This window comes from Coregonus clupeaformis, chromosome 23 (assembly GCF_020615455.1).
Source record: "Coregonus clupeaformis isolate EN_2021a chromosome 23, ASM2061545v1, whole genome shotgun sequence".
Taxonomy (NCBI): Eukaryota; Metazoa; Chordata; class Actinopteri; order Salmoniformes; family Salmonidae; genus Coregonus; species Coregonus clupeaformis.
This window is the reverse complement of record NC_059214.1, coordinates 6,860,584-6,876,429: the sequence shown is the minus strand read 5'-3', so window position 1 is coordinate 6,876,429 and position 15,846 is coordinate 6,860,584. Positions and strand designations below refer to the sequence as shown.

Sequence of the window (15,846 nt, the reverse complement as noted above, 5' to 3'; positions counted from 1 at the left end):
GTTTCCATATACTTGAAAGGAAAGTGAACAAATGCACACTTCAGGAGAAAGGAGATATTATTGGGATGCACAATAGCTTCTCCAGTATTCTCCACTGACCTCTTCTCCTGTCTCCAGGGTGCCTTCACCTTCCGGGGCAGTATGATCGACATGCCCTCAGTGAAGCAGGCTCAGAACATCGTAACGCTAGCTGCCGCCGTCACGGGGAAGTGAGGCGCTCGGGAAGAAGATATGGGGGGAGGAAAGAACCAGAGGAGTGAAATGAGAGGAGGAAAAAACTAGACAAGTTGAGAGACAGTGAGAAGTGTCACTTTTATGTATACCTTGGCGTTAGCAAGAGGAGACTGGACACCACCGGACACCCCAAACTCTTCCACCAGCCAGATTTATCAGCTGGAACAAAGCACCAACATTTCATAAACTTCCCACTACGCCTGGTGTATAAAGTCACTTGAATTCTAGATTGTATTGATGTTGATTTGTTTGTTGTGTTAATGAAATGAAATGGATTATTGTTGATAAATTAAATGCATTTGATGAATTTGTTCACTGATAAAGCACCAAATGTTTGATATTCATATCCTACAGTGTCTTTGTGGTAAGAATGACAGGTTTAAGGTTAATGTTTTAGACTCTGATGTTCATGTCGTAAAGCAGGATATTATTTGACACTTTTCATACTACTGACCGTGCCAAACTGCGCTGGCCTGGTTGCGCATGCGCCATAGTTGCTGGAACCATGCTGGAAAGGACAATTTGAGAAGAAAATATCCATGCCAGCACAGTACGGTTCGGGTTGGCACGATGGGTGTGAAAAGACTGCAGTTGTTTCAATGGTAACCCACGTGAAAAGATACTACAGTTTACTATAGAATACTACAGTACTTACTATAGAATTATGTAGTAAACTGCTATAGTCTGTAGAATCTGTAGTATCCTTTGACACACTGTAGTATCCCTCGATCATGTGTAGTACTTACTATAGAATGTTGTAGTATAATGTAGAGTACTATAGTAAATACTGCAGTATACGACACTCTGCAAAAACACTACAGTAAAGTCAGCAAAAACACTACAGTTTTTTAACTATAGTAATACTGCAGTACTTAATTTGCCTATACCCTGCCCATTGCCCTCCCGCCACCCATAAGTGAGAAACCTACATGCCAAGTATAGACCATATTGTGTTCCCTACATGTTATAGAAAAGAGCAGAAGCTATGAAATATCTGTTCAGAAACCAGTCCTACCTACCTACAGGTTATGGAAAATGTGCTCTTTTAGTATTTGTCCAATAGGTTTCCTCAAGGAGAAGCCCCCACTTCTATGTCAAAGATCATCAAACAAAAGCACTATAGTAAATACTACAGTAATGTCCGCAAAAACACCACATAAATACTACAGTATACTAGTCTGCTAAAACACTACTGTAATTACAATAGTATATACAATAGTTTTTTTTTACTATACTAATACTACAGTATTTATACTATACTAAACAGTAAGTAATACAGTACAGTCCGCAAAACAACATTACAGTCTGCAATTGCTACAGTAAATTATTGTAATACTATAGTATTTTTTCATGTGGTGATGGAGCATCCAGGGTTACGCTAGGGGTGCGGGCACTTTTTGGCAGTGTGTGTGTGTGCCTGTGCCTCCTGCCTCTCCTGGGTCATGACAGATGCTCACCCACCTCCAGGGTCCAGCCGGGGGAAAGGCTAAACAAACACAACAAGACGCTGTTGTTTTTCCATTCAGGCTGGGTACTTTGGGCACAAACACACATACACACACACACTCTCTCTCTCTCTCTCTCTCTCTCTCTCTCTCTCTCTCTCTCTCTCTCTCTCTCTCTCTCTCTCTCTCTCTCTCTCTCTCTCTCTCTCTCTCTCTCTCTCTCTCTCTCTCTCTCTCTCTCTCTCTCTCTCTCTCTCTCTCTCTCTCTCTCTCTCTCACACACACTAACAGACACACACACACTCCTTTGAGCCCCAGCACTCAGCCCCACATCAAAGCTCTGTTTACTAAAGAGCCTCAGCGCATTTAGGTAAAGCAACAATCTGAGGTTTTGCCCATCAGTAAAGCTGAGGTCTTTGTGTGTGGACTGAGGGCCGGTGTTCTCCTTGAAGGGGCCGTATTAATACGATTGAACTGGGCATCAGGCCCTCGCTGACCTCTGCACCAGAGAGGCATACGAACACAGACACACTGTCTCTCGCACACACACTTTGACCAGTTATCTCAAAATGAAAATGAACAATTGTCCATATTTCTCTGTTTTTACTTCCCTCCTTCTGTGATAAGATTGTTTTTGTAACTGCTGCGACACAGCCATTAACTGTGAACTGAGGGATAATGTGTTGAATGGTTCATGGTGGCCATGGTAATGAAACAGAAATACAGTGTGTGTGTGTGTGTGTGTGTGTGTGTGTGTGTGTGTGTGTGTGTGTGTGTGTGTGTGTGTGTGTGTGTGTAATTTAGACTCGCTGCTGTACGATCTATTGTGTCTGGAGCGGGTTCTCAGGTCTGTACCAGGCCAAAGCCAGACAAAAAGATTGAAGCCACCACTGTGCCCAGCCAAAAACCCCAACAATAAGCTGTCTCCTTGGCATTTGGCCACATATCTCTCCATCTCTCTCTCTCTCTGTCACACTCACACCTCTTTCTCACTCCTTCCCACTTATTTTGCCTTTCGCTTTTATTTAGTTGTGATTTTGTCATGGTGTTCTGTTTGTTTTTGCCTCAATCTCATTTTCCACCTGCTATTCGGTCGCTATGATTGGGTGACAGGAGCGTCTGGAGTTGACTTCTGCTTATTCCACAAACGGGCTCAGGGAACCCCCTCTGAAGTGTGTGCGTGTGTTTGGGAGGCCTAAGTGTGAATAATGCAAGTGTCGTTTTGGGGGGACTTGAGTGTAAAGGCTAGTGTCTTAAAAGCAGACCTGCATGTGTTCAAATATATAGTTTAATAATTGTAATTTCTTACAAAGAAATATAGTCCCAAAAGTGCAGGCTGTTCTGAAAGCTTGATATTACTGTTATGTATATGTTTTTACAAACCTCAACTATGAATGGGAATATCACACATAAACATGGTTCTGTGTGTTCAGAAAATGTAGTTGTTTTTTAGAAGAGAGTTGACAATACGGTAAAACTTCCTGACATGTTTAAATGATGCATTGATTCTTAGGGATGCCCTGAAGCAGTGGGAAAGACCAACATTGACATTTCCAATGGCTCTGGGTGTTCCCACATTTATACTGTATCATAAAAGTGCCCAGCACCCCTAGGTATTCAACCCCATAATTCAAACCCTAGTAGCCTATCAGGTTATGTGGCCTGTACCAGAGTTCCATGCTACCCTGTCTGCCCTGTGTCTGTGCCCAGGAAATATCTGGTGGGGCTACTCTCCACCCATGTCACTCCTTCTCTGGAAGTATCAAACAGGTATTTATTTAGTGGACTATCTTAGCACAATATTGACAGCATTGTCATATCACATCAAATTATACTTGGCTGCAAAATAGGCCTGCCATTCATGCCTATGTGTACCAAGCGTTGTTAGAGATATTTGGATCCGAGTTGCAGGTCAAGGGGGTATGGAGATCCACCTGGTGTTGAAACGTTGCCATGTGTTTCTGTCTGAGTACAATAACAGTATAGTCTGGAATCCTAACTGAATCCATTCTGTTTAACTGAAGTGTAACTATAGTGAAATGGAGTGTAATTCAGTTTGGATTCCAGGCTACAATATGCAACACTACTCTTTTGCAGGTCAGGTTCATCAGCCATTGACCTGTCTCAAAGTTTAGTCAGACAAATCAATGATACCTTTAGGACTACCTTATTTCATACTATTTAAGTTACCACTAGTTGTTATTTTGGTGTGTAATTGATTTGACTGAAACATTTTTGTGGATGTTTCTCCATCACTCCTGCCTATTTATCCAGTGTAATTCTCCAAGACGTGTCTTTAATGGAACTGACATGATCTTCTCAGCCCTGGCAATGACAGATGCATTTAAATACATTTTGCTGGTATTCCCAGAGAGAGTAAATAGCAATTAACTCGATTATAACCTCACTCAACAAAATGGAGATGGGAATCTATTCGGCTGGGAGGCTGTTTTCATAGCCCCAGTTATGTTGATCCAGATTGCTTTCATAAATTATGACCATATGACAGAGCAGAGAACATGCATGCAAAACAGTGTCAGATGAACATTTAAATGAAATGTTTTACATATTTTTCCATTAATCTTGATGGTACCCGGGTGGCAGGTGGTAAAGACTTTTATTTGCTTAATTTCCTGCCGGGGATGCCCAAATACGGACTTCATTATTTTAATAGTGTGCTAATGACAATATGCAACAAATTAATTTCAACAAAAGAGTAGTCCCATGCAATAAAACAACTAGTTTAAATTATAGACACTAGAGTCCTTGACCACACAGTTTGACAATTAAAGTCTTAAAGTGATTTTGAGGCATTTGTAGCATAATGATGAGTTGATGAGGCAATGTTACATGTAATGTGATTTAACTCGTTAACTCTCCAATTAGCTGTATTCAGATTTCCTATAATTTACTGTAGGCCTGCCTTTTTCAGTGTCAACTCCTTTGAGATACTATAAGAAGTCTCCTGAGAAGACTAGCCTACTGTTACACCTGTCTCTCTCATTTTCATCTGTAAGTGAGCAGGCTACAGTTCTCATTTGATACCATTTTTGCAGAGATAATTGTCTTTTTTTAGAACATTTGAAGAGTCAAAATATATTTCGATTTAGAAGTAGCCTATTTGAACAAAATAAGGTTTTCGTTTTTTCATGTTATTTGTATTTTGGAAAAAATTCAATGAATCAGTGTTTGTATTATTCAAGAGTTTTAAATTAATTAAAAATTACTTTAATTTAAAAAAAAAATACATTAAGACTCTTGGTTCAAAATGTGTGTGATGGGCGTGTAGTCACAGTGGTAAAATATTTTATTTTTCAAATCATTTGTATTATTTTCATGAAATGGCCCATATGAGACAAGCTAGGATGTAAAATAATCCACCCATTGAGGAAACATATAGAGAAAACGGAAATTGATGTTTGATTTTTGAACGCATTTTAAAAGAAAAGGCCCAAAAAGGCCAAAAAAAACTATGGGCTTTACTATACTCGTTCAATTTAAAACTGTTTGATATTAGCCTATAAATATAATACATTATTTAATGGATTATAGGTTATCATCTTCCAAATTAACAAAATTTCATAAATAGCATAATAATTTGTGTTTGTTAATGTTTGTTGTAGGCACGTTTATAAATATTACTAGGCCTACACTTTCATTTTTAGATCTCTATTGAACATGTTATTCGCAATATTAAATAAGGACTACGGTATCAATCTGCAGTGGTCTCTAGTGCTTTAGCATCACTAACTTCATTTGGAGAGGCCTATTGTCTGTGAATAAATACGTGTCAGTCAGTGCAGCAGAGACAGACAGAGAGACTGAGCGAGGCGGCTGAAATCCGGAATCATTGTGGACAAAATGTTCTAAAAGTGACTGCACGGTCTGAATTGGCTATTTCATAGGCTACCAAATAATAATTTATCTGAAAATTATCAGATGTAAGATTTTATCCTAATACTTCTATAATGGTAGCCTATTTGTCTATCTGTCTGTCCTTGTGTTATGGTGAAAGCTAATGCCCCCTTCAATGGACTGCGACTTATGAATTTCGCATGATTGGGACAGACCAGTCCCCTCTCTCTGCGGTTAGTGCTATCCGGGATCCTTGGGACGTCCTTACCCTAAGCCCTAACCTTAACCCCAACCCTAACCATTTTACATTTCAACTTCAATGGGGTAGGGACCCTCTCTCTGCGCACCAACCCCCGGGTGCTCGGGCCCTGACTCCCCCTTACTCCCCTCTCCTTAACGGGCACAGATCAAAGGCAAGCCCGGCCCCGGCGGATCCCACTAAAACCCGGCCTCTTTGTCTGCAGTTGCTAGGAGGCTAATAAACTGAGTCAGGGTGTCGGGGCCAATGGTAATGAGTCGTTACAGTGTGACAAAGTCCCTCCAACTTTTCATTTTTATATGTTGGAGCTCGGTGTAGGCGCGGTTATATTGCTTGTCAGATCTGGAGGCCCTTTCATGGAATGCTCAATAACTTTGGAGGTGGAAAGTGTTGTTTGTTTAGTGACGCTGCTTCCTGACATAGGCCTATCCCAAGGGACCTTCAAAATTTGACAATATTTAAACTTACATTTCCAACTTCACCTGTCACTGTTTCGCTTTCTGGTTCAATTTATAAATGTTCTCTGCATTTTATTTAGCTATTTCTAAATGTAATTAGGCTATATTCCAGGTTCCTTAATTTGAACATGAATTCAATGTATGTTTAAGGTATTGGTCTTCACAAATTAATTAATTGATACTGATGACGTAGGTCCCGTGTAGCTCAGTTGGTAGAGCATGGCGTTTGCAACGCCAGGGTTGTGGGTTCGATTCCCACGGGGGGCCAGTATGAAAATGTATGTACTCACTAACTGTAAGTCGCTCTGGATAAGAGCGTCTGCTAAATGACTAAAATGTAAATGTAATAAAAATGGTAACGTGCTGGTTTTATAGTTGAATGGCATTATTGACAAGTCAAATACACGGTTCTCAAAGCTTTTGTATTGCTCCCAGTAAACAGCATGCATTCATTTGTATAAAGCTGATACAGTTTATTCAATGCTACAGAGTGACGCAAATTGCATAATTTGGACCAGCTATATTAGCGTTGGTAGCCTATACATATCACTGACTTTCTAATATCCCTTTCATACACAGACCTAAATCCCATTAATTTACCACGCCTGCATTTTTATACCTGCTTTTTCGTAAATCTGAAAGGGGTAGGGGTAAAAAAAAACTGGAAAAATAAAAGCCACCTTAAGACCTAGTCATGATTCCTGCAATTTTCACAGATCCTGTAAGCAAAAAACTGGTATCAGGTCTGTGTGAATGGTTCTCTGCTTTTTTGCAGGTAAATGTATTAACACTTTCATTGTTTAACACCTCCCTAATTTGAACTGCAATCAGCCCCCATGGTTTAACCCCCCACCCCACCCCACCCCTCCCAATTTGCCAGTTACTCACTGACATTTATAAATAATAAGTGGTCAATAAGGGGCTGTTTGAAAGGGGGTCATATTAACATTGCGTTCTATTTTGTACATGTAGTCCTAACATACCGCATATAATGTCTGAAATGGGTATTAGGAAAACAGTGCACGCCTTAGGAAGAGGTAAAGGCCTGGCGCGCGCATGGGCACCTGCACACCTTGTTATTACCGCCGCTGCGTGACCACAGACAGCGAGATCCTCAGCCAACAATCACATTCCAACTCTCCCTCCGTTCCCGGGTTCCCAGTTCGAGCTTATGTTGCCTGTTCTAGTTCATTTCCACTCGCTGTCGTGTTTGTTAGTACTCATCAGTATTTGGGCGACAGACAGATTTTTAGGGAGCTCTTGAATTAAGGCTTAATTTCATCCCTAATTTCTTGATCCCTGCTTTCATGCTTGTCCAACTCTTGAATGTTGACTAAACCGTGTATTATCTTAGGGTGACTATAAACTGCAGTGTGATGGTGACTGACTTGTGACATGCCTCGCATTGTCCCATGGATTATAAATCTATAGGGAAATGAATGGAATGTTTATGGAAAAGTTCCGCTTAATTCTACTGGATCCGTGGGTATTATGACGGTTCATGTATTTCAAGTTTGCAAGTTAGGCTATTTATAATAGCACATGATGACAGTCGGCTATAGGCCACCCCAAAACTATCTTTTGGTATTTATTTCATTAGTCAATTGTTGATATATTCCCCAAATGTTTTGCATGTCAGCAATCACGTTTTCAAGATATATAACTTTCAAAATACATAAATACAACTGGTATTATGCATCATACTGGCTGTATTTCTGTATTTTAAAAGTTATATTATCTTGCTGACATGCAACACAATTGACTAATGAAACAAACACCAAAAGATGGGTGGAATTTTCCTTTAAATTATGAGATGGCGCTCAACACCCTCACGGAAAATGGAAACTACTTAGCAACAGTGATAACCTTTTCTGGTAACAAATTATTATTGTCAGAATGATTTAAAATAGATATATTTTAAGTAGGGCAAATCAGCTGTTTGAGGACTAATTTCTTATGAATATATATGTTGTTTTGCCTCCATAATTCAAGTAGCTTGTTGGTGAGATGGATTTTCATTTTTTTACATGTCAGAAACGGAATGATACAAATGTTTTGGTCTCACGCAATGCATAAAACATTTGCTACAAGTTTATAAACTCGTTATTCGTTGCGAAACAAGTTTCCCTGAGATAAGAAGATGTTTGTTGTTTTGTACATGATTCATTACATTTATTATCGATAATATATATATATATATATATATATATCCTCGCGCGTGTCCTTGTGTGCCTAGTCATGACATTATGTATGGTAATCCAATTAAACACGATAACCCAGAACTGGAACTTAATATTTTATTCCTTTTCTCAGTTAAATTCTTGACAAGCGTACTTGCTTTATGTGAAAGAGGGAGTCAAGGACACTTTTATCTCAAGAGAGACTAAGGTCTATAGAGCCTCTACTTCAAAAGTTTGAAAGAATTGCCACATTGTCCATAGACTAGTTAAGCTAAGCTTTTGGGGTGTTTTTCTTTTTTTATGTCATGTTTTCGTTTAATACAACACTTTAAATTAACATTAAGGTTACCTTGCATTGCTAATTTTGATTCGCAATATCAACCCATGCCTCAATTGTCAGTTTTTTTTTAGTTTGCAAATTCAATTGTTCTCAGTGTCAATATAACACTTGTACTTACTTATTGTTCGTTTCCGTTCAGGTGTAACAGGGAGTTGTGACAACTTCGGTAACTGATGATGCCGCTCTACTGAGTGATGGATAACTGATGGGACAGAATCAACAATTTAGCCCCTGTATTTCTAATATATTTAAATTCATTAGAACGGTGATAGGCTACTCTTTACATGAAAACTTGCTACAGTAGCCTGCAGTCGTCTGTGTGAGAATGTTTTACTGTTGTGGAACGTCAAATGGAGAATCCAAAGATTTGTTCATGTGAGAGGGGGCCAAAATGGGCAGTGCAATGCCCTTACTAAGGTTAATTATTTAATCAATTAATTAGCCATTTAATAACGACAAAAACAATTTATTGCAACATTATTAACATATTGCAATATTTGAAATGTCACATCTAAATAGCTGTGAAATGACTTTATATTGGCCCATGTCGCTTTGGAACTAACGTATTAATATTTAGTTGCAAGTAAGCCATTTACAATGGTGACAATGATTGGTAATTGAATATGGGTAGGCCTAAATATTGCATCGAACTAAATTCGAAGAGAATGTGTGAAGAACAAGTTTAGCCTATAATGTGATTTTAACCAACCGCGCAGTGAAAATTTCAAAACATCTCTTGGTTATATTGTGTGTATGGTATTCAAAAATGACAGGTAACTGACACTAATGCGCTCTCTATGGAGCGTTCTCCGGGGGGAACTAAAGTAAATGGGGATGCACTTAATGATGCTCCACTTGCCCTCTGAGTCGCCGGCACAGTATGCAGCAGAGAAGTTTGGATCAAACTTCATGAATTCCCATTCATTTGTTTCTGTGCGTCGTAAAATGTTGTAGTCTATCAACAAAAACCGAATCATTGATGCTCTGGATATTGATTTGATTAGACCTTTATGGTGATATGGGCGAATGTATTTCATATAGGCTTACTTAAACGACTCTTTTGGAATCTTGTAATATTTAGGCCTAGGTCCAAAACTCACTGTTTGAATTTCCACCTAAGCTATATTGTAGAATACTTTCATAAACTTGTATTATTTCATCCGTGGAGGAATTTCGTCACATTAAAATGAGCGCTGCCGGAGGTCGGCCTATATTTATGGTAGGCCTGTTCAATTTCGTTCTAGTGAAAATGGTTAAAAGTTAGTTTTTTACTGTACGTCACTGTATACCTTATAGGCTAATAATAATTTATTCATGTTGCAAATATCAATAAATAATGGCACAACTCATGCATAATGCATATTCTCTGTTTTGTGTTGTTTTGGAGTTTATATACCTTAACTTTTTTGTTGACTATTGCCTCTCTCTGACCATCACACTATAAGTAAGCCTAACTGACATCCGGTCGTCTCATCCGAGAACAGGCTCATATTATCCTTATTATTAATTCCATCGTGACTGTTTAGTTTCCTAGCTGTCACGGGTTGCCAGTGTCCGGGTTTGAGCGATAGTAGATGCCGCCTCCTATACCCTCCTCTCCGCACAGCTCACTGCTACACATGCCGGCGTAATGAGGGTTCCTGTGGGGCCCTCCCGGGTAAGGAGGTGGTGTAACCCTGCCACGGACAGCCAGCCGCACGCTCCAACACCTCCCCTCGCCTGCTCCCCAGGGCCGCGCCTGCCGAAGACACTTCACCGAGAGTTCAAGTCCAGCATGCAAGTTTTGACAACGATAATGATGCGCTCAGTGAGGCCGAAAAAGGAGGGGGTTGGTTGTATATTTTAATGTTCGAGAGAATGTAGGGAAATGATGGAATGTTATGACTTCTTCAGGGACCCACTTGTACAAGGACCAATTTGCAGCGAGTATGCTATAGCCTATTGGCCTGAATTCAGCTAAGCCCGATTAATGAATCCCAATGCCACAAATCTTACACTGCCTAACCACTTAACTAATTACCCTGCAATTAGTCATATCTGACATGTAAAATTTGGAAGTAGGCTACTTGCTCAAGGCAAGGGTGCAAGTATTCTGGATGACAGTAACACCACTTAACTCACATGATGTGACCCCACACACCTCTATCCAGGTAGCCTAATGAACATGCTTAACAGATCCCTCCTCCTGTAAATACTATTTAATGCCTACTCTAACTGCCTGTCTATAGCAAAATCAAATCAAATCCAACCCAAATTGACTACTCAGTCAGACTCTTGCACATATCTTTTTAAAAAATACATTAAATGACATATAACCACCTCTGAACTTAGACTGTCTGGTTGAGGATGTGCTCTGCTTGCTATGATGCCTTGCCACCAAGATCTATGGGTTCGTTAGCAAGATCTGCTGTCATTTACCATCGCTAGTGTCAGGGAAGGGCCAAAAGGTGCCGGTCCCCAATGGGTATGGCCTAATTACACTATTAGTCTTCTGATTGGGACAGTCCACTCCTAAGTGACCTGAGAGACCAACTGAGACACAGCATTAGGCCATCATCAGCTTGATAGGATGTCAAGGAGGTTTAGGCCCTGATAGGTGAACTAGTTTCTTGCTATTTGTTTGTTAGATTAGGTTGAATTGAGGATTTTTAAAGGGGGAGACCTTAGAAGATTTAGAGACAGAGGAGAGGTATGTTTCTCAGCCTTTCTGTTGTCTGTGCTGAGTGCAAATTGCTCTGGATGCGGTCATCTGGCAAAATGGGGGCATGTTAAGAGACTTTCATATCTGCACATTGAATAGAGCCCAAATTGAGCAAGTCCCCTCAAATAAATACCTTGGCATTTGGATTGATGACAAGTTGTCAATTAAAACACATGTATGAGCTAACAAAGAAACTGAGGATTAAACATTACAAAAACAAAAATAATTTCTCTATTTTTTTATGCTCCCACCTTTGTTTGTTGTTATAATTGTGTCACTATTTCCCTATTATATACTTTGCATTTTTTTGCGAAGCAGGGCTCTCTTGCAAAAAAGACTTGGCCTCAATGGGACTTCCTTGTATATAAATAAAGGTTAAATAAATACAAATAAATAATGAAGTCTCAGCACAGTAAACCAATTGAAGCCATATAGGAGCCAGCCATAGATGGGACTGAGAGAAAGGCAGAGTTAAAGAGAATGAGAGAAGGGGTGATTGCAGAGAATGAGATGGTTAAATTCATTCGATCATGGGTATTATCATCCAGTCTCAGTTCCAGAGAATAGAAGACTCCAATAGATACCTTCTCTAAGGTACCAAGTGGCGAAAACCCAAGAATTAGGAACTTGATGTGACCCATTCCGCTGTTGAAGTCCAACAGAGGCAGATGTTTGAAGAAAACATGTTTATCACAGCTGACTTCCTATAGGTAATTTGCAAATCCTCAAGCAGGCATCGTTGGCCTTCTGAGAGACCGTCATTGGCCAACAACAACCCATGGGTAGCACAGTTGACCATGTACTGGCTTAGTCCACCTCATCAAAGTGTGCCAAAAAACTATAATGACATTTATTAATTCGTCTCTGACAACTTTTCGCCCAAAAGCCAAAGCCAGCATATCTCTTAGTATAGCCTTTTCCATTTCAGTAGAGGACATTTACCGTATGGCCTTTCTAAAGCCATATCTCTCAGCCTATCGCTTCTTAGCCTATTGTTGGATACACCATATCACTTATCACAGCCATATCTGTAATAGCCTATCCCGGTCCAGTTGGAGAGAGAGTGATGTTTCAGATCCCATTCTGGTCTGCAGCTTGGAGCCAGGGGGAGGTTTTTCCACCTCCCAACCTGGACTGAGGGATAGACGTCACATAGTGAATGTAAATCTGTCTCCCTTCATTTAGTATGATACAGTATGTTACGTTTCGTATGGTATGTATTCATTTGTGGATGTCCGTCATCCATTTCATAAGGAATTACAATTCGTATGATATGTTATCATAATGGCGCTGGAGGGAATAGCGGCCGTTTTACGGGCTCCTGACCAATTGTGCTACTTGGTGGGGTTTTTGTTGCTGATCTCGTTTCCTATGACCGAAAAGAGCATCTGGATATCAGAACTGCTTTCACTAACCTCAATTTGGAAAAGAACAACTTCTTCAATCAGTCGGAGGCAAAATACATTGATTATCCCGGAGTAGGCCCAAATCCCCGACACTTGAAGAAGGAGGAGAAGGCGCTATAGAGGCCACTGGAGAAAAAACTGGATGAGCTCCGTCCGAGACTATCCTGTGTAATATCCTGTGTTTCTTGGAAACTTGGCTGAACAAGGATATGGTAAATACAACTCCAGCTGGTTTTTCTATACATCGGCAGGACATAACGGTGGCGTAGGGGAAGCTCAGGGGCTGTTGTGTGTCTCTTTGTTAACAACAGCTGGTGCACAATCTCTAATATTAAGGAAGTCTCAAGGATCTGCTCGCCTGAGTTAGAATAGTCTTGTGATAAGCTGTATAGGCCATACTATTTACCAAGAGAGTTTTCATCTATATTTTTCGTAGCTGTCTATTTACCACCACAAACCGATGCTGGCACTCAGACCGCACTCAACGAGCTGTATAGGGCCATAAGCAAACAAGACATTTCTCAACCAGAGGCGGCGCTCCTAGTGGCCGGTGACTTTAATGCAGGAAAACTGAAATCTGTTTTACCTCATTTCTACAAGGATGTCACCTGTGCAACTAGAGGCAAAAAAATCTCTAGGTCACATTTACTCCACACACAGACAATCATATAAAGCTCTCCCTCCCCTTCCATTTGGCAAATCTGACCATAACTATATCCTCCTGATTCATGCTTACACGCAAAAACTAAAACAGGAAGTACCAGTGACGCGCTCAATATGTAAGTGGCCCGATGAAGCGCATGCTAAGCTACATGACTGTTTTGCTAGCACAGACTGGAATATATTCCGGGATTCATCCGATGGCATTGAGGAGTTTATCACTTCAGTCACCAGCTTCATTAATAACTGCATCGACGACGTTGACCCACAGTGACCGTACATACCCCGACCAGAAGCCATGGATTACAGGCATCATCCGCACTGAGCTAAAGGCTATAGCTGCCGCTTTCAAGGATGTGGCAGGGCTTGCAAACTATCACGGATTACAAAGGGAAACCCAGCCGCGAGCTGTCCAGTGACACGAGCCTACCAGACGATCTAAATACCTTCTATGCTCGCTTCGAGGCTAGCAACACTGAACCATGCATAAGAGCACCAGCTGTAACGGACCACTGTGTGATCACGCTCTCCGTAGCCGATGTGAGTGAGTAAGACCATTAAATAGGTTAACGTTCACAAGGCCGCAGGGCCAGCAGATTACCAGGACGAGTACTCTGAGCATGTGCTGACCAGCTGGCAAGTGTTTTCACTGACATTTTCAACCTCTCCTTGACCCAGTCTGTAATACCTACAAGCAGTCCCTGTGCCCAAGAACACCAAGGTAACCTGTCTAATGAACTATCGCCACATAGCACTGACACCTGTAGCCATGAAACGCTTTGAAAGGTTGGTCATTGCTCACATCAACACCATCATCCCAGACACCCTGGAAACAATCCAATTTGCATACCGGCCCAACAGAGCCACAGATGACACACTCTCTATAGCACTCCACACTGCCCTTTCCCATTTGGACAAAAGGAACACCTATGTGAGAATGATGTTCATTGACTACAGCTTAGTGTTCAACACCATAGTGCCCTCCAAGCTCATCACTAAACTAAGGATCCTGGGATTAAACATCAACCTCTGCAACTGGATACTGGATTTCCTGATGGGCTGCCCCCAGGTTGTGAGGGTAGGCAGCAACAGGTCGCGAGCTTCAAGTTCCTCGGTGTCCACATCACTAAGGAATTGTCATCGTCCACACACACCAACACAGTCGTGAAGAGGGCACGACAACGCCTCTTCCCCCTCAGGAGGCTGAAAATATTTGGCTTGGGCCCTCAGATCCTCAAGAAGTTTTACAGCTGAACTATTGAGAGCATCTTGTCTTGCTGCATCACCGCTTGGAGGGTGGTGTGTATGGCCCAGTACTTCACTGGGGCCGAGCTCCCTGCCATCCAGGAATTGTCAGACTCCAACCACCCAAGTCATAGACTGTTCTCTCTGCTACCGCATGGCAAGCGGTACCGATGCACCAAGTCTGGAACCAACAAGACCCTGAACAGCTTCTACCCCCAAGCCATAAGACTGCTAAATAGTTAGTCCGGGTAGTTATTGGTTAACTATTTAGCTATGTGCATTGACCCTTTTTTAACTAACTATTTTGACTCATCACGTACGCTGCTGTTACTGTTTATTATCTATCCTGTTGCCTAGTCACTTTATTCCCGGTCTTAGGTCAGTTAGGATCACCACTTTATTTTAAGAATGTGAAATGTCAGAATAATAGTAGAGAGAATTATTTATTTCAGCTTTTATTTATTTCATCACATTCCCAGTGGGTCAGAAGTTTACATACACTCAATTAGTATTTGGTAGCATTGCCTTTAAATTGTTTAACTTGGGTCAAACGTTTTGGGTAGCCTTCCACAAGCATCCCACAATAAGTTGGATGAATTTTGGCCCATTCCTCCTGACAGAGCTGGTGTAACTGAGTCAGGTTTGTAGGCCTCCTTGCTCGCAAATGTTTTTCAGTTCTGCCCACACATTTTCTGTAGGATTGAGGTCAGGGCTTTGTGATGGCCACTCCAATACCTTGACTTTGTTGTCCTTAAGCCATTTTGCCACAACTTTGGAAGTATGCTTGCGGTCATTGTCCATTTGGAAGACCCATTTGCGACCAAGCTTTAACTTCCTGACTGATGTCTTGAGATGTTGCTTCAATATATCCACATCATTTTCCTTCCTCATGATGCCATCTATTTTGTGAAGTGCACCAGTCCCTCCTGCAGCAAAGCACTCCCACAGCATGATGCTGCCACCCCTGTGCTTCACGGTTGGGATGGTGTTCTTCGGCTTGCAAGCAACACCCTTTTTCCTCCAAACATAACAATGGTCAGTATGGCCAAACAGTTATATTTTT

The 15,846-nt window shown here is 41.1% G+C and overlaps 1 protein-coding gene and 1 pseudogene across 1 annotated transcript in view; both read left to right on the top strand.

Annotated features, from left to right (window-relative positions):
* Positions 1-572, top strand: part of clybl (citrate lyase beta like) — a 183,608-nt gene extending 183,036 nt beyond the window's left edge. The window contains exon 8 of the mRNA XM_041844012.2: positions 118-572. Within this exon, the coding sequence (XP_041699946.2) occupies positions 118-213 (96 nt within the window). The 3' untranslated portion in view covers positions 214-572. The remainder of the gene's footprint in view (positions 1-117) is intronic.
* A 695-nt stretch (positions 573-1,267) lies between these two features.
* LOC121537129 lies at positions 1,268-1,319 on the top strand (annotated as a pseudogene).
* Positions 1,320-15,846: the final 14,527 nt, after the last annotated feature.